General features: G+C 57.8%; 2 protein-coding genes across 8 annotated transcripts in view; one reads left to right on the top strand and one right to left on the bottom strand.

The window, feature by feature from the left end:
• Positions 1-45: 45 nt before the first annotated feature.
• LOC142065024 (sodium-dependent serotonin transporter-like) lies at positions 46-7,867 on the bottom strand. The gene is made up of 13 exons (XM_075110744.1): positions 7,648-7,867; positions 5,756-5,890; positions 5,375-5,594; positions 4,937-5,075; positions 4,484-4,618; positions 3,710-3,813; positions 3,322-3,449; positions 2,895-3,007; positions 2,457-2,588; positions 2,212-2,311; positions 1,915-2,015; positions 632-799; positions 46-126 (listed from the first exon to the last, which is right to left on the bottom strand). Exons 1-13 carry the CDS (start codon positions 7,865-7,867, stop codon positions 46-48), a joined length of 1,776 nt encoding a protein of 591 aa, XP_074966845.1.
• A 7,340-nt stretch (positions 7,868-15,207) lies between these two features.
• The window catches only part of SGSM1 (small G protein signaling modulator 1), a 50,034-nt gene continuing 47,843 nt past the window's right edge, over positions 15,208-17,398 (top strand). For all 7 annotated transcript variants that reach the window (XM_075110777.1, XM_075110779.1, XM_075110776.1 and 4 more), the window contains exons 1-2: positions 15,208-15,312; positions 15,409-15,452. In XM_075110777.1, the coding sequence (XP_074966878.1) occupies positions 15,294-15,312; positions 15,409-15,452 (63 nt within the window). In that variant the 5' untranslated portion in view covers positions 15,208-15,293. The remainder of the gene's footprint in view (positions 15,313-15,408; positions 15,453-17,398) is intronic.

Raw genomic sequence — 17,398 nt, 5'->3', positions numbered from 1 at the left:
GGCAGGAAGCCAAAGCAGTCTCTGTCCCCTGGATGTGCCGCCGGGCTACAGGAGAGGTGACATGCACACTGCCTCTGCTTGGGGGTCTCGTGCTGTTTTCTCTGGCCGAATGCAGATGGCGAGGCGCTGGAGGGTATAAAGAGGCAGAGAAAAAAGGCAATGGGTTTGCTTCCCGTACCAAGGCCTGGTGCCACACGCAGGGCTGCCTGCCCTGACATGCTGAAGCCATCCCCACCGGGATCTCGCTCGCTGCAGGGCCGGGGCTGTGTCAGCTTGCAGCAGACCACAGTGGGCAGAAGGCGTCCTAAAAATGGGCTGAGAGGAGGGGTGACAGCTGGGGACAGTCTCCTGCCTCCAGGGCCATGCTGACATAGCCCCACTCCTCCTGGCCCAGTCAAAATCATAGCTTCAGAAATATGACTTAAAACAATCAGGCCATTGAGCCATGCTCCTGAGCCCTTTTCTAAGCAGCTCTCCAGGTGTGATTTAATTGCCACATGAACAAAGATGCTGAGGAGGCATCAACCATCTGCCCAGCTCTCTAGCCCTGGTCTCACGCTGACCCAAGTGAGGGTTCGTGCCCACCCCCAGTCCATGCAGGGGCCACAGGATTGCCCACCCCACTCCTGACCTGCTTGAGAGAGCCCGGTGTCCAGACGAGCTTGTACACCATGTAGAAGGGGATGCAGATGAAAGATGATGCTCCTATGAGGTGCCCCACTGAGATGCTCCACTCGGGGTACTGATAGTCGAAGAGTGTCAGAGGCGGCTGGTCCAGGAGGGAGCTGATGACTATGAACTGTAACAAACGAGGTGGAGCCCATTAAGGAATGACGCTCATGGGGCTGGATCACGGCAGGACATGCCCCACTGACGGCCACAAGCAAGTACAGGGCAGTAGCAGGGCTATATAGCCCACAAAACCCATGTGCACATGACATGGGTGGCCAGGAAAGCTCTTTCGTGATGGCCAGTATCCTTGGCAGACCAGCCCTGTTGGCTCCCCATGAAGAGCAGATCAGCCGCGACATCTCCCCAGCCCCACAGCTGACACCAGCTCATGCCATAGGTTAACAGTGTCTGTATCCCACGCCGCTGTTGCTCTCCTGACCGTGAAAGGCCAGGATGGATGTTGCAGTGACATTTCCCAGACTGCCACCCCTCGCTAGGTGTGGGCTGGGAGGTCTTCGTCTAACAAACCCCACAGAGACGGTGGCCTGCAAAGGCTGTACGTCCCCATGCTGAAATGAAATAATTTGCTGTCTGCTTTGATTATAATACTTCTCTCTTAATAACCTGGGCAAAGCGCTTAGAGCCATAATTAATCCTCACAAGGCCTCTTCTGCAGATCTGGCGAGATTAGACGCCTCTGCCTCTCATAGACGGCAGCCTTTGAAGTGTTGGGGGAGCTGGCATTTCAAAGGGGACGGCTCCGGCCCGGTGCACAGCGCCGCAGTGCTGTCAGAGGCGCAGCTGCGGCTGGCTGAGCCAGCGGGAGCGCGGGACGCTGCGGGCCAGGAGGGTGAAATGGGGCAGTGAGTACCCAGCTGCCAGCTCCCAGCCTTGCCCCGGAGCACAGCTCCAGAAGAGGCTGGAAAATGCATTTCCACCTCCCTTTCTTGGTGAAACCTGCTGTCCCAGGGCCTGCGGGCAGCCTGTCATTGCTCGTGGCCAGAGCAGCAGCGTGGGGAGCTGGCAGGGAGGGCCGGCACAATGTCCTACAGCCCTGGCCAGGATCTTGGTCCACCCTCCTGGCAGCTTATTCACCCCATGCAAGCGAGAGGGGAGCCAGCGGCGCAGGCGCCCGGGGAGCTAAGCAGCAGCAGCAGCCGGCGAGGGGAAGAGCAGGTCCCCTGTGGGGCATTCAGAGGACCGTTGCCAACCCAGTCTTTAATTTGGGCCGTAGGTACTCACCGCTAACAAGGCAGGGCTGATGGCAACCCAGCACACCTTCCAGAACAGCCCCGGGGTGAAGCCCAGCATGACTTTCACATCATGGGAAAACCTCTGTATTCCTGCCAGAGGAGAGAGCCGTCACGGCCCTGCAGACCCGTGGGGGACATGGGTACAGGGTTGTGGACACGATGCCCTCCGTGCCCCATCCCAGCCTTGCCAGGAGTCACACACATGCTTCTGCCTCCAACCCCCCTGGCATTTACTCATGTGCATAAGGTTAAACACCTGTATTTCATAACAAAGGCAACTTCTTACCATAAAACCAGGAGACAGCTATTGTTTCCAGTAGCACCACTGCCAGGATTGAGCAGCCAGCACCGAACTCCTCCAGTAGCTTCACCACGTAGGCTCCCCCCTGGAACAGCACGAGGAAGGGGAGGGAGGCTGTAGACCCCGTGGGGATGTGGAGCAGGTCTTGGTCAAAGTCCCACACCAGGGGCTGCTGGAGAAACGAGTAGGTGTGTGGTGGGGCCGGGAGTGGAGCGGTGCCCGGTACTCACGTAGGTGAGGGTGCTCAGGGAGCCCAGAAAACAGACTGTGATGAGGCCGAGGACGAAGAGCTCCCGTCGCCCAGCCAGGACCTGGGGGTACTCGTCCATCACAGCTGTGATCACAGCCTCCAAGCCCCCAAACTGCAAAGGAAATGCTGGTGTGGGGTGGAGAAATGAGACATGGGGACAGTCACCCTCCCCAAGAAAATCTGCTCCCCCCACAGCCCCTCTGCCTGTGAGCAGAGGGAGGGCATCCCATCTCGTCCCCTCCCTCCGTCCCCACGCTGGCCATGCTTGGAGAGCTCAGGCAGGCAGCCCTCCTTCCCGAGGCCATAGCTTCCCTTGTCACCCTGCTATTAGCTATGGGACACGGCCATCCCCAGTCCCTGCTGGGGACACGGCCCCAGGCTGCACGGCCGTGCTGCCGTGCTCCACAGAGGTGCCTACCGTGCTGTCCAGCCCCAGTGTTATCATCATCAGGAAGAATATGATGGCAAAGAAGGTGGATCCCACCATGTTGGCGATTGCTTCAGGGTAGGTGATAAAAAGGAGGCTCGGCCCTAGGAGGCGACACTGGTTTGGTTTGCTGTTCCCTGCCTGCTCTGGCACAGCCCTGGGTGCTGGTGGGAATGCGCTTGGGGAAGATGCCCCAAAGCCAGAGCGAGCACGCCTGGCCCTGGCTGAGAGACAGGGCTGGACACGTCGCTGCCCTCCGCTCCTGGGATCTGCTCCTGGGCACAAGCCCCCGCACCCCAGCAGACCCCCAGGGCCAGACATCACCCTGGCCCCCCTCAGCCGCGATGGGCACACAGAGCCCTGGGCTCCAGGGCACTATGGGGCCAGGATGGGGTGATCACGCTGGAGGGAGGCGAACCTTTATCTCTCGCGACATCCTCCACCTCCATGTCCCTCATCTCAGCCATATAGCCCAGCACGGTGAAGATGACGAAGCCCGAGAGGAAGCTGGTGAGGCAGTTCACTGTGCTGGTGACGAGCGCATCCCTGGAAAGCAGAAAGCAGGGAGATGTGTTCTGTGGCAGAAACCTTGCTCCAGCGCAGCTCTCACCCCATCTCAGCTGCCCCAGTTGCCTGCACCCCTGCTGGTTCCCTCTCCCAGCACCGCATACCAAAACCACCAGTAAAATGGGGAAAGATGCTCAGCCTGTGGCCACGGGTTGCAGGAGCTGTCGGGATGTGGCTCCACTGCAGCCGTGACTGGTGCAGCCCTGTGCCTACAGGGACCCATGGCTGCGGGAGCTCACCGGTAGCAGTTGTTGTGGAAATGGTTGTAGCTGGCGAGAGCAAGAAGGACACCGAATCCAGGGCCCAAGGAGAAGAAAATCTGAGCAGCAGCATCAACCCAAACCTGGCAGGAGAAGCAATAGGCAGGCTGGGATGGGGCTGGGCCATGCCCCACGGCATGCCCACCCAATGGCATGCCCACCCACGACATAGGGACGGGGTCCTTGTTGTTACATGCGGCCAGACCTCCTCTCTTGCTTGCCCCATCCCCCCATGAGATGTCCTGGGAGCAGGGGAGCTGCCACAGGACAGGAGGAGCTCGTTTCCACCCTGGGGTTCTGCAGCAGCAGAATTAAGTGATGGCATATGCACTCCCCCATGCCTGGAGAGGGGACGAAGTCAAGGGAAGCCCCAGGACCCCAGTGCCCAATCCTTCCCCAGGCAGGTTCAGCACAGCACGGCAGCACAGCCCTGATTACCTTTAATGAGAATTCTCAAGTACTGCCTGGTAATTACCCACAGGAAGCCTATTGTCAGGCCAGGGAGAGAACAGGGCACAAACAAAACCCAGCAGCAATGAGATGGGTGATTCAATTATAGATTTACATTTCCAAAAGCCTGTCCAGGGTGTCTCGTTTCTGTAGGAACAAGGGCCCCATCACCCACACCACTGGCAGCAGGACCAGACCAGTGGGCAGGGGTGGTTGTGCAACACAGGAAGGGGGTCTGGGTGCTGCCATCCCCAGGGCAGGGGGCAGTCAGAGCTGGGGTGGCACGTCCCACCACACACTCACTGCGGTGCTCAGGAGTTTGCCCCAGTCCGGGCGCAGGTAGAAGACGACCCCTCTCCAGGCGCCGGGCAGGGTGGCCCCCCGGACCAGCAGGATAAGGAGGACAATGTAGGGCAGTGTGGCTGTCACCCATACCACCTGGGAAGAGGCAGCCGTCAGCTCCCGGCACCAGCAGAGCTGCTCCGCTGAGCACCCAATCCACCTGTGTCAGGCACGGCTGGCTTGCTCGTGGCTGCCTAGGGTGGCTGAGGGTAGGGGTGTGGTGAGGAGGCAATATTCCATGTTCAGACAGCCAGGAGGACCCCACCAGCTGCCAGGCAGATGCTCTGCTCGGTCCCTCCTGCCTGGCCCTGGCCATGGACGGGATGCTGCGTGCCAGGCTGCGAGCCCCCATGTGCCCAGGGCTGTGGCACATTTGTGCCCAGGCAGAGCTGGCACCAGAGCACTCTTTCTTACCTTCCCAGAGGTTTTCACCCCTTTCCACAGGCTGAAGTAGACGATGGTAAAGATGAGGAAGAGGCAGAGGAGCAGCTGCCAGTGGATCCCCCCCACATCGTACAGACCCCCTGACTTCTGGATCTCCAGAACCTTCCTCCTGCGGGCAGGGACCCCACGGCCGGGGAAGGTGTCTCAGGCCAGTGCAGTGCTGCTGGCTCTGCCCTTGCAGGCAGCTGGGGAGTGGGCTCAGCCCTGGGCAGGCATCCCATGCTCACCTCTCCCCTGGAGCACAGGGCATGGTGGCCATGAGCTCCCAAGAGCATCCCCACATGACGGCCGTGGGCAGTAGCATACCTGCTCCCAGGCACCCCAGTCCTGCTCCCCATGCAGAAGACCCAACAGCCTCTGCAGGGGTGTTCCCCCGGTCAAACACATCATCCACTTACGTGCACTTACGTATAAAATTCTTCAGCAGGGGACCTGGAGAAGTTGGTCCAGGTCACATTGCTCCTCCCAAAGTAGTTGGTGCAGTCAGGTGTGTTCCAGGGGTTGTTGCAGCTGGCCCAGGGCAGGGTGCCCGAGAAGGAAGAGTAGAAGTAGTAGAGAGCCCAGGCAATGATGGTGTTGTAGTAGAAGGAGACGTACAGGCCAATGATGCAAATGGCAAAGCCAACGCCTGGGGAAAGAGGGGGGCAGACTCAGCAGCCCATGCTGGTCCAGCCCTCTGGCTGGCCCCCAGGACACCGCTGCAGGAACCTGCACCGCCTGCACGGCTCCGCTCACCAACCTGCGTGGCCCTGAGTGCACGGCGGTGGCCTGCGGCTGGGGGTCTCTTACCTTTAAAGATGGGGCAGATGCGCTTCCAGATGGGGATGGCGCCCATCCTGTGGAACTGCCCCAGGGCCAGCTCCATGTAGAAGAGGGGCACCCCTCCGAAAACAGCCATCAACGTGTAAGGGATGAGGAAGGCTCCTGCGGGGCGAGGAGCAGAGCGACGGTGACCACCGTGGCCTTGCACCACCAGCGAGCACAGGCAGGCTACAGGTGAAGGGCTGCCACTGCCATCCCTCCCAGTGCTGGAGGATGCGTCACGGAGCAGCATGCAGGACGGGCTTGTATGTGTGTTTGTAACATGCTTTGCAAATTATTTGTTCAGAGGGGCTCACAGATGCGAGGACCATGCTCAGTGCCCCAGCTTTCCGCGCTGCTGTGTTGGTCCCCGCTGGTGTCCCAGCCTTCACCAGGGAGGGATCGTTTGGCCAGGACAGTACAAGGAGCAATAGAAACCGTCAGGGTGCAGGGGATGGGACACTGAGCACCTCTCAGGTCTAGGAGAGTTTTGGAGAAAATCCCACTGAATATGCATGGTCACCCCAAGACACAATTAATGCCGTAATCTGCATTATTCATAACAATGTCATCTGTACCAGGGCTACACTTGTACCCCATGGAGGTTTTTGGAACTGGAGCTGCTCACCATGCTCGTCAGAGTTGCCCTGCTGGGATTAGTTAATTTAACCCCCCCGGCTCCTCTCTCCGAGAGCCCTCCATGTGCTGGGGGAGGCATGTGGTGCAGCATCCCCAGCATCCTCCCACAGCCCCCTGTTCTCCTGGCAGGGCTGCTGGCCTGCGGGTACCGCGTTCCTGTTAATAGCCATTGAGGGTTTCTCTTCTAGGAGCAGCTCCAGCTGGTGGGTGAGCCCACCACCTGCCTGGATCAGTGCTCCCACTCCGCTCTGTGTGGACCATGGCTGCCCTTTCCAAGAGCTGCTATTTGAACTCCTCACCCTCCTGTGTGTGTGGGGCGGGTAATGAAAGCATCCGCCTGAACCACATCAATGAAGGGTGGCTAAAGTTTGCTCTGAGTCCCACAGGAGTAAACCACAAATAACTGTGCTTCAGTGTGGGCACCTGGGATCCACATTTTAGCCTTAAGTATGGTACTAATTATCTCCTTCTAATTTTCCCAAGCAGCAGAGAACGTTACTCGAATGCCGACTTTAGCAATTAAATCCAGCATGCTTTTGCAAACAGCACCAAATTTTCATTCCTCATTTTTGGTTTCCATGCAAGGAGTTTTTCTATCCAGCTCTATTTAAAGCAATTTATTTAGATGTCATTTACTTGGGTTTTTTCCTTCACGGAGCTTTTATATCTTAACTTTCTCATGATCACTCATAGAGGTGAACATCTGGAGCCCTGTGCGGTGCAGGGCTGCGTGTCCCGGGGAGCTGAGGCTCCTCCGTGGGGTCCAGCACTGCCAGCTGGACAGGCGGGATCTGTGGCAGACGGCTGGGATGCTTGCGAGGATTATTTTAAAACACAAGCCATCAGAAAGGTTTGCTTTCACAAAGTCACAAGATCATAAAGGGTACAAACCTCCCACCCCAAAATTGTGGATTCTTAATCCTTTTAGGCAGTTTAGAGCACACTAGTTTTCTCCTTGTGATCCTAGAGCTGCTAACACACCTCTAACCATGCTGAGGAAGAAGCGGATGACGCTGGGGAAGAGGTGAATGACACTGGGGAAGGAGTGAATGGAAGGGGATGAAGAAAGACACAAAAGAGAAAAAAGACAGATGTCAGAAGCTGGGTTGGTCTCTAAACCACCCTCTCCAGAAAGGAGCAGCTAGAGACAAAGAAAGAAAAGAAACAGCAAGTTTTTCAGCATTGGAAAGATGAAAAACAGATTTATCCAAAAGAAGACTTAATCCTAGCAGTGTCCTTACCCCCTCCGTTTTGGTAGCAGATGTAAGGGAACCGCCAGACGTTGCCCAGATCGACAGCGAATCCGATGACCGAGAGAAGGAAATCCATTTTTTTGCTCCACTTGTCCCTGGGACAGGTTTGGGGCCCCGGGGGCACGTGGCCGGCCATGGGACCTGGGTGGGGGGCCATGCCCTGCCGGGGAGGGCTGGTGGCGGGTGCCAGGCAGGGCTGCTCTGCCATCCTGCCGCCCTGGCAAATCCTGCAGGATTCAGGCTGAGTAACTTGGGGATGGGAAGGATTTTTCTGTTGCTGATGACAGATCCGAGGAGGGGAGGGTCAGGCTGACTGCGCTTCCCCACCTCCCGCTGGAAACCCACAGCACTGAGAGCAGCCAGGAGAGAAACCCATCCTCTGATCAAAGGCAGGAGGGGGGAGCACAGGTTTCTGAGTGCAGGGCTGAGGCGTGAGGACCAGCCTCACCACACAGGTTCCTGTCCCCTCTGCTACCCAGGTCTGCACGCAGGTGGGTGCATTTTGGGGTTGGGTTGCTGAAACAGAACTGTATTTGCACACAGAGGTGGTGCTCCTTCCTCCTGCTAAATACTTCTTTCTTCTTGGTATATTTTGCAATTACTGCTCTGTGAATGATGACACCAGACCCACCAAAGGAGATGACTGCTCATTCTTGCAAGGGAAACTCTGTGGAGTGAGCGGGGCCTCAAAATGCCCCCTGGCTGGGAGGCAGGTGCAGGGCACAAACTCGACCAGCACTCGCCCTGGGCCCACCAGACCCTCGTGGGCTGGGGGCACCTCTGTGTGCTGCCGGCAGCCAGCACCACTCGCCTGGAGCTGCCCAGTTTGAGCCATCCCGCATTGCCCCATCTGTCCTCATGGATGTGCTGGGTCTTTCCGTAGCCCAGAGGTGTGAGTTTTTGCAAATAAGCTGCTTCAAAGTGAAATAACTTTTGCAGCTCAGATGCAATCAAGGAGGGGATGGCAGTGTACTGAAAGCCAGTGCTCCCTTCAGTTTGACAGTTTAACAGCAAATTTTGTTGCAAATGAAAGGTGCCTGTGGAGGCTTATAGCCTGGGCAGGTGCCTGCGTCTTGCCCCTGGCCATTGCCTGGGGCCACCGGTTGCTCCCAGGGCCCCAGGGTGCTCCAGCACCAGCTTTTCCAGGCACCCTCATCTGTAATTAAAAGAAACTACAGAAGAGATCAAACCGGGAGCTGCAGTTCTTAGGGCCACGGTTAGCGGGTTGCTGTGACGACGTGATGCCAGCCGCCCGGCGTCTGCCTGCATGGGAAACCTCTGGACACTGTTAATCCTTCAGGCACATGCATGGAGACCTGTTAGAAGCATCCAGTTAAAAACACTTTTTTTTCTTTTCTGTGTCTGGCGTTGGCTGCTGGGGCTGTTGGACCTGATCAGTGCTGGGGACTGGTGCTGGTCCCTGGGCAGACGTCCTGGTGCTCTGGGTGGCTGCAGCGAGGCAGGACAGGCTGTGCCTTGGTGGTTTTAGTCCAGCTGTGGTGGCACAGCCACCCCAGGATGCGGCTCTCTGCTGGGGGATGTCACCCCACTGGCTCCTCGTCCACACACCATGAACACAAAAGTCCTAGGAACAGGTGGTATTTTTTTGTCTTAACCAGCTACCCCTCCTTGCCCTCCTGCGTTTGGCTGCCCCCAACACCTCGCCGTGTGCTCCCAGGTGTTCCCTGCCCTGGTGTGGGGACCACAGCAGCGGATGGTGCCCAGCCCCAAGCAGCCCCATCCCAGCAGGCAGCAATGGGTGGTGCATCCACTCCTGCCACCCACCTGCTGTCGGTCCCCACGCAGGGCAGGCTGCACTCAGCACGGCCTCTCCCTCTCTGCTTATGGAAAAAGAAATTATTGTTCCTTTTAACACCTCTCATTTAAAAATACAACAATTTTCTGCTTGTGTTTTTTTGAGAAGTCACTTGAAACAGCTCTCTGCATGTGCTTTTCTCCAAGCAAAGGGGTTTAGCTGGAAGGTGTCAGGCTGATCCCACGCACTGGTCCCTGCGCTGAGTGGGGAGCAAGCAGAGGTTGGGGGGATCCTGCCGCAGCCAGGCAGAGCCCCCGCTCCATCAGCCTGCGTGCACGTGGCCCCATGGCTTTGCTGGCGTGGCTCTCCCCTGAGCACACAGGTGAGGGACAATTAATCTCCTGCAGGTTTATACGGGATTTGTGTCACTCCTGGGACTTTGCATAGCTGTGAATTTCAGCTGCAGTCCTTATAATACAGGTGTGGGCGCAGTCCTTGGAAATTAAAGGCAAGGCTGTACTCAACTGCCAGTGCTGCGGGGGGCTGGCAGAGCGGCTGCAGCCTCCATGGGCTTTGAGTCTTCATCCCTTGCTTAGGGATGAAGGTGAGAAATCCCTGCTGCCGGTGTGATCTGCCTGAGGAGTGTGCTCGGGAAAGCAAGGTTTAATCCCCCCGACTGAGGACCATTTTAAGGGCATAAATGAGAGAACAGAGACAGCTGGTGCCATAGCAACTGTAAAAAAATAACTGCTCTTTCTCTGTAGCTGACCCTTCTTTTCTCTGGGTAGTTTACATGCAGTGGCTCAGTGTGTCAACTGTGGAAGCCCTTCTGCACCCAGGTCCTGCTCACTGCTCAGGAAGCCTCAGCAGATGGTCTCAGAGTCACTCCCAGCCCCGACTGGAGGAGCTGGCTGTGCTGGTGGGGGGTGTGAGAGGTGGTCTGCGGGGAGCAGGTCCCCTCACAGCATCCCTCAGCGTGGGGTGCCGTGCTGAGGCCGCTTCCCAAGTGTGAAGCAGCAGTTGTTCAAACACTGGCATCTTTTTAAAACTAAGCTACTTGCTCTTCTGAAGAGCTTCTTGTTCTCTCCCCGTTGGTCTTTTAAATTAATCGTGATGAGAGGCCTGAGTTGGGCTTTGTGCTTACACCTTGGGCAGAGCTGAGCATGCAGGAACGGCACTAGCCAGGCACAGCTACAGCTGTTCCCTCAACAGCTCTGAGCCAGAGCCGCACTGTGGGTTTGCAGCGCAGGGGTGTGCAGCCTGCATGTTGCCATCTAAAAGCTCCCTGCGCCGAGGCACAGATCAGCATCAGTTTCCCAGCACACCGATGCTGCTCCGCTCCAGCCAAGCCGACGTGCCGCGCCGTAGGTTTGATGCTGATGCTGCCGTTCCAGTAGCCTCTATCCCTGACAGATCCCCCCGGGTCCTCGCTGGCGAATGAGCCGTGAATGCACCCAGCGCTCCTGTCCCGCTCCCCCAGCTCCCACCTTCTCCTTGGGCGCCTGATCGCCCACCCGTGCTGCTGCCCGCTGCCTCTCTGCACTGACCCGCTAACGCGGCTGCTGCTTCTCCAGCGCCGGGTCAAGGCTGCTGCTGTCAAGTCAATGAGGAGACAGCTTTGAAATCTCAATTTCTTCTTAGAAGCTGCAAGCTGGAAAAACCATTGCAGGTTCTCAGGGCTGCTGGAGATGGTAGGAGGGCAGAGGGAGAGGTGTATTTGGGAAATGGGTTTCATTGTGAGGAGCTGAGGTCCCCAAACACAGCCCCGGTGCTCTGGGGCTCTGCGAGCGCCGAGCTTCCAGCAGGATCCTGGCTCTGTGACCTGCTGGAGATACGAGTTTTCCCCAGAGTTTTCTTTATTCTGGTCACAGTTTTCCAGCCCCTGTGTAAGGGGCTGTGCACGTTGCTCCAGCCTGGCCCATCAGCTGTGCTGCCTGGGGTTCTGCGTGCCGATCAGTGGCATGCCTGATGGGGGTGTGTTCTGGGTAAAATGTTGCTATTTTGCCAGTTGTAGCCAAATATTTTTGTCCATCATCTGACACTCAATTAGAAGCATTTTGGAGAGGAGGCTATGGAGACTATGCAGCATTTGAAATAATACACAGCTGAAGCCAGGGGTGCAGGATCCGGGCGTTCCCTTTGGCCCGGATGAGGAAGGGACAGCCAGCAGGCAGCTACGACAGGGGTCTCTGCCTTCTACTTACTGCAGCTCACACCCTGAAAGCCATCTGGTCCTCTGTGCATCAGCCATCGTGCTGTCTAAATTCCCGCAACATCACAGCCAGACGTACTCTGTGCACTCCCTTCATCAATTTACTCTTGCTTTTTCCTGTTATTTTCCTTACTTAAAGCACAAGTCACTTTAGATTTAAAATGCAGAGTTTAAATCTAGCTCAAATCAGATTTAAATTTGAACTTCCATCAAGTTAGAAGTTGTTTCTAAACAGTGCAATTATTTGATTAGCAGATACCTTTTATCCTACCTGCTCATCCATGAAATGAAATGCAGAAAAGTGAATTGAGGTCTTAAAACAACTATCCTGTTTAAGCTGCGGAGGCAGCAGTGGGAAGTTTAATTTAATTAACACGATACTCAGAGATGTAACTTAATCACATTAAGTATAGATCAACGTGCTCTCATTTAAGCTTTCCAGACTTCAGAAAACAGGGGCCAATCGTCTCCCACCTACCTTTAATCCAGGGAGATGCAGAATTTTCCAAGGAAAAGGAACCAGCAAGGCTTATGGAGAGCTTGTCCCTGTGCTTGTTTAAGCTAATTTCTCCCCAAAGGAAGGTAATAAATTAGTAAAAGCTCCCACTCCCTGTACAGCCCTGTTGCTCCCAGGGAGAAAGAAGCCAGGAAAATCACTTTTTGTCCCTCTCAAATGGCCTAAGCATTGCCTTACTTGGTACACGGTCCCACAGAAGTGCCAGCACCGCCAACCCCCTGAACCTCTCTGGGTTCGTTTGGCGTGGGGATGCTGCCCACCCTGTGTTACTTAGCCTGGAGAATCGCAGAGAGATTGACAGGACTGAAGATTGTACAAACCCGGCATGTTCATTAACAGGAATCAAAATCATCTCCTTGCTCCTCTGGGCTTCCCTGTGCCAGCGCTGTGTGTTTGAGTCAAGCTCACCAGGTGCTCATCGCTCCCCCGAGCTCAGCAGAGCCCAGGAGGAGCGTGGGCCCCCTTGGCCGCATCCTGCCAGCACAGGTGCAGGGGGAACCCGGCAGCGCTTGTCAGAGCGCAAACGCTATGGCAGGGCTGCCAAGGCGTTTTGGGTGCTGTAAAAGTTGCTTCGGCTCATCTTGACCCTTAGAATCTGTGGGGTTTGTTTGTTTTTTGGGAAAGGTCCTAAAAGAGTTGTTTTCACTCAGCTTGGACACACTGGTTTTCCTGATTCAGGTACTAAATTGAACAACTCCTGCTGTCCCCATTCTTCTGCAGGTCAAGAGGCAGGTCAGTGCCTCCAGCATTATTTTCACGATAACAAAAGTGAGAAACAGGCAGGAAAAACTCGCCTGCCTGTCCAAGGCCAAGTTCAAAGCTTTGTCAGGCAGCCCAGGCTCTCCTGGCTGGCAGATGCTGCTGGTTTAAGTCAGACAGGGCTGGAGAAGCTTTACAGAGGCCAGAGCCGTGCAAGGTGCTGGTGTGATATGTCCGAGCTGTGCCCTGACTCCTTGGGAACCTGGCACCTTTTCCATTTCAGCATCTGCTTGTATGCAGAGGCATGGCTCCACACTGTCCGCGCGACAGCTCAGGGTCAGGGGAGCGCGTAGGCTGTGTCTGCCCTTGGTAATTAGATTCACTGTTGATATCTGGTGGCGCTCCTGCATGGTGTTTTATGAGGCCATGATGCCTTCATTATGATTGTTTATTAGGCTGTCTTAATTGCCTGTTCAAGACTGTAGGACCTGCGGTCATCAGTAAATGACAGACAGGGTTGCAGAGAAGCAGAGCTCGGTGCGAGCTGAGCCGCCGTGGGCTCTCTGAGCACAGCCTGAGCCCCTCGGGCAGGGGCATGCTGCAGCCCAGCTCCTGGCCGGCAGTGAGGGTCTCAGGTCAGACCTGAAAAGCCCTGGGCTCCAGCCTCTTAGCACCTTTGGTCCTTCTCCTCCTGCACCCCTTTTGGAGGACGGGACCACCATCCGCAGGGCTCTCCACGGACAGACCCTGGGTGCTGGCTGCAGGGCAGATGAGATGCAATGGTGCCACCTGGTGAGACCGGGCAGCTGGACTCGCTGCCTCGGGGGTCCGCAGCTGGTGGTCGTGGGGCGCAGAGCCACAGCTGTACAGACAAACCAGGCGTGACACCCCTGACGTGGCATGCCAGGTCCTGTGCCACTCACAGGGGGCCCAACCTGAGGCCAGGGGTGACCCCCCCCAGGCTGAGATCGGCATCCTGAGGCCAATCAGCGCTCAGCGACTGCAGATGGGAGTTGTGACCCTCAGCAGCGGCACCTGGAGCTGCCTGCCTGGGCTGGATTCCCACCGATCCCAGAATCCTTCTGGGATCTATCTGGATCAGCAATCACACACCCCCAAGGAAGCCAGCCCTGTTGCTGCAGTATAGTAACATTTGCGCTGCCACCACCTCTGTTAACAGGGTATTTAGCAAGCAAATAAACAGTGAAAACCAAATAACGTACAAGGAAATAGGTTTTCTCTACAACGGATGTGGCACAGGTACTCCCCTGATCCCTGTGCCAGCGGTAAAGTACAGAAGGGACCACATTCTGATTAATCCTGAGTCCAGACCTCCCTCCTGTTCTCCTGGCAGACCAATGCCCAGCCTGGGCGGCAGAGGGGAGCCATCCCAAGGGATGGTTCCCGTTGTCTTCAGGGTGACCGAGCACCAGCACAGAGCGAAAGGCAGCTGCCCTGACGCAGAGGACACAGGCCAGCTACGGCTGTGGCGGAGGAGCAGCGCCCAGGGCTGCAGGGGCTGGCGGGTCACCGGGGGGCTGGCGGAGGTGGGAATTGGTAACAGGCTGGGACCAAGTCCCTTCCCAAGTGACAGCAGCGAGGGCCAGCCGGGGCTACGTCGGTGGCTGGCGGCCGTGTGCTGGCGTGCAGCGTGGCCGGGTGCCGCTGCCCTCGCGCTAATGCAGTTTGTAGTTATTGGAAACTGGACTGCGAAGGAGCCGGGATCCTGTTTCTATGGAAATGTCCTGGAACAGCAAACCAGGGAAGAGAAAAACAGAAGATATGTTAACAGGAGCTGCTAGGCAGGGCGTTCTGTGAAGGGGCTGTGATTTTGGTAGGAGGCATCTCGGGTCTGTCTTCCCAGATTATTATCGCCTTCCCAGCGTGGAAGAGCCCACTGGAGAGTGCTGGATGGCGCGTGGCTGCGAGGACCTTGTCGCTTCGCACCTCCGTGTAACTCCCAGAGCTCCCAAACCCCCACACAACACCGGGCACCGCCGGCTGCACCCACCCCAAAGCAGGGCACCCCGAGGTCTCGCCCTGGCTGCAGCCTGGGCCCCGTCCCCGTGTCACCCAGCCCCGCGGGTCGCCGTCGCCGTCCCCGGGCACCTGGGGGCACCTCGGCCCCTGGGGCTGGGGGGTGCTGGGGGCTGGCTGGGGGGGGTCTCCTTTGTTGGGGGGTGCCTGGCGAGCCCCGGGGAGCTGGGGTCACGGCTGAGGTTTCCCCCGAGAGGCCGAGCCCGCCCTGATGGCCGCGGTCGCCCCCCGAGGGCCGCCCGTTGCCGGGGCCCCCCGCCCGGCTGCGCCCGCGGGCTGGGGGCGGTGGCGGCGGCGGCTCCACCCCGGCGGGCGCGGGTGGGCGGCGCGGCCCGGTCGGCCCGGCCCGGCCCGGCCCCGCGGAGCGGCCCCGCCGCCAGTCTGCCGGCGCTGCGGAGCGGAGGAGCGCGGCCATGGCGGCGGCACCGGCGGGTAGGGCCGGGCCGGGCCGGGCGGCGGGGCTGGGGGCGCGGGCGGGCCGGGCCGGGCCGGGCCGCACTAACGGGCCTCTCCCCCTTCTCCCCACAGAGGCGGAGACCCGGCAGCGGCTGCTGCGCACCGTCAAGAAGGAGGTGGGTGCGGGACCGTGGCGGCCCCCGCGGGAGCAGCCCCGGCCCCCTGTCACGGCTCGGTGAGCCCCGGCGGTGGGCGTCTGCGGCGGGACCCTCCCCGGAGGGGAGCCCCGGTCCCGGGCTCGCCTGCCCGCAGCGTCCCGCTGGCTCCTGCCGCCGCTGCTGCTGCAGCGAATTCAACAGTCCCCCCCCACTCAGCAAACAGGGCAGGGGGCCATAGCGAGAGCCCACCCCAGGCGGGGGGGGGGTGGTGCCAGGTGCCGAGCGAAGCGTGGCTGCCCCGTTCTTGGGCAGGTGCAGGAGCATCCCTGCAGCACCAGTGAATTTTGGCACCCCGCTGTCCTGTATCTGCTGAAAATTGCCTTTCTCTGGTGGCAGAGCCGCTCTCACAAGTTGTGATTTTCCGCAGCGGAAAAGGGGGCGACTCCCGGTGCTGCTCGCCCTGGGAGCTGGGGCGGGACGGATGAAGCCCTCCTTGCAGCACGGGGGGCGGCCGGGCGTTGGGAGCCCGGCACGGAGGGGGCTGCGCGCAGCAGCCAGCCAAGAAAATGGGGAGCGCGCACATGTGTGTCTGTGTGTCCAGCGCAAAGCGGTGCCGTTTTACATCTGCTTGCTCTGGTCTCTCTTCTCGGGCACCTTTAACTCTGTTAGTTTATACTGTATTTTATGCTGAGCCGCCTCAAGCTCCTTCTCTCCCTACAGAGCTTAGTATTTATAATGTGTGCAGTGTTAACACGGCGAGCTGACGGTGGATCTAGGCAGGGAGCTGGGAGTCCCACTGCTCTGCCACGTAGCTCGTGTGTGCGTGTGCATGGAGGTGGGCTGCGTGGGCCAGCGGGGCTGCTGAGTCTGAAGCTGCTCGGTGTCATGGGACCCGCTGCAGGAGAACCTGGACTTGCTCTGCTGGGCGGTGGGGCGGTGGAGCGCTGGATCACCGGGAGCTGTTGTCATCTGCTGCCTGTGGCCTGTCCCCACAGGTCACCTCTCGTGGGATTTTGGAGGGTGTGATGAGTGTTATTTTTGTTTCTGGTCTTACGAGCACCGTGGTATCCAGCTTATGGGCTCAGAAAAGTGGAACGTCCCCGCTGGAGACACTGCTTGGAGTGGGGTGGACAAGACCGGTGGGTGGTAGGTCTGGGGAGGGTGACAGCGCAGTGTGTTTGACTGTTCATCCAGACCACTTCCCACCTTTAATCCTGTGCCGGGCGTGGTGGTAAGGAACACTACTTGTTGCCTTGGCAACAGCTATTAAACCAGAAAAAGGGTATGACATTTATTTAGCATCATGGATAAAGCTGACATCTCATTATTACTGTCTGTCTGCAACTCCTCCTGAATGGAGAGAGACAAAACAGCAGACTGCGCGTCAACTACCACTGCAGAAAGGGAGGTGAGGATTGCCCATCAACGTGCCGGTTAAACCACTCAGCCAGCGGACAGGAGCTTCCTTCTGGAGACTGCTGTGGCCTCTGCAGACTGCCACTGCACATGAGCATCTTCTGTGCTGGCGTTCGGTAGCGGGCTTCTCTCCCTTTGCTCTTCCTCCAGGAGCTGTGTGCTTGAGAAAGTGCAGCTTGTGCCTAGGGGAGGAGAGGTGAGGGTTGTGACATGCCCTTCTCCTGGCCTTTGATAAAATAAACATATCGTATGAGGGTTTAGTGAATGCAAGTAGTGAGCGAAGGAGAGAGGTGATGTATGGGGAAAGCTCTTCTGGCCTGGTGAAATGCCACCAGCACACACATCCTGGTGCCAGACGTGGGTGTTTGACAGCCTAGTATCTCTCCAGCAGCCCTCTAGCAAGGGCAGTGCTGGTGCAGAGCAGAGATTGTTTTTTTTTTTTTTTCCTGGTGGCCTCATTGCACTGGGCTCTGCCTTGGGACATGGGTGGGGAGGTGGGTTCTTTGCCGGTGCAGGCACCAGGTGATCACGCTTTCCTCCAGGTTTCT

The sequence above is a fragment of the Phalacrocorax aristotelis genome, chromosome 15 (assembly GCF_949628215.1).
Source record: "Phalacrocorax aristotelis chromosome 15, bGulAri2.1, whole genome shotgun sequence".
In the NCBI taxonomy this organism is placed as follows: domain Eukaryota; kingdom Metazoa; phylum Chordata; class Aves; order Suliformes; family Phalacrocoracidae; genus Phalacrocorax; species Phalacrocorax aristotelis.
The sequence above is the reverse complement of the archived record's forward strand: the minus strand, read 5'-3'. Positions and strand labels throughout refer to the sequence as shown.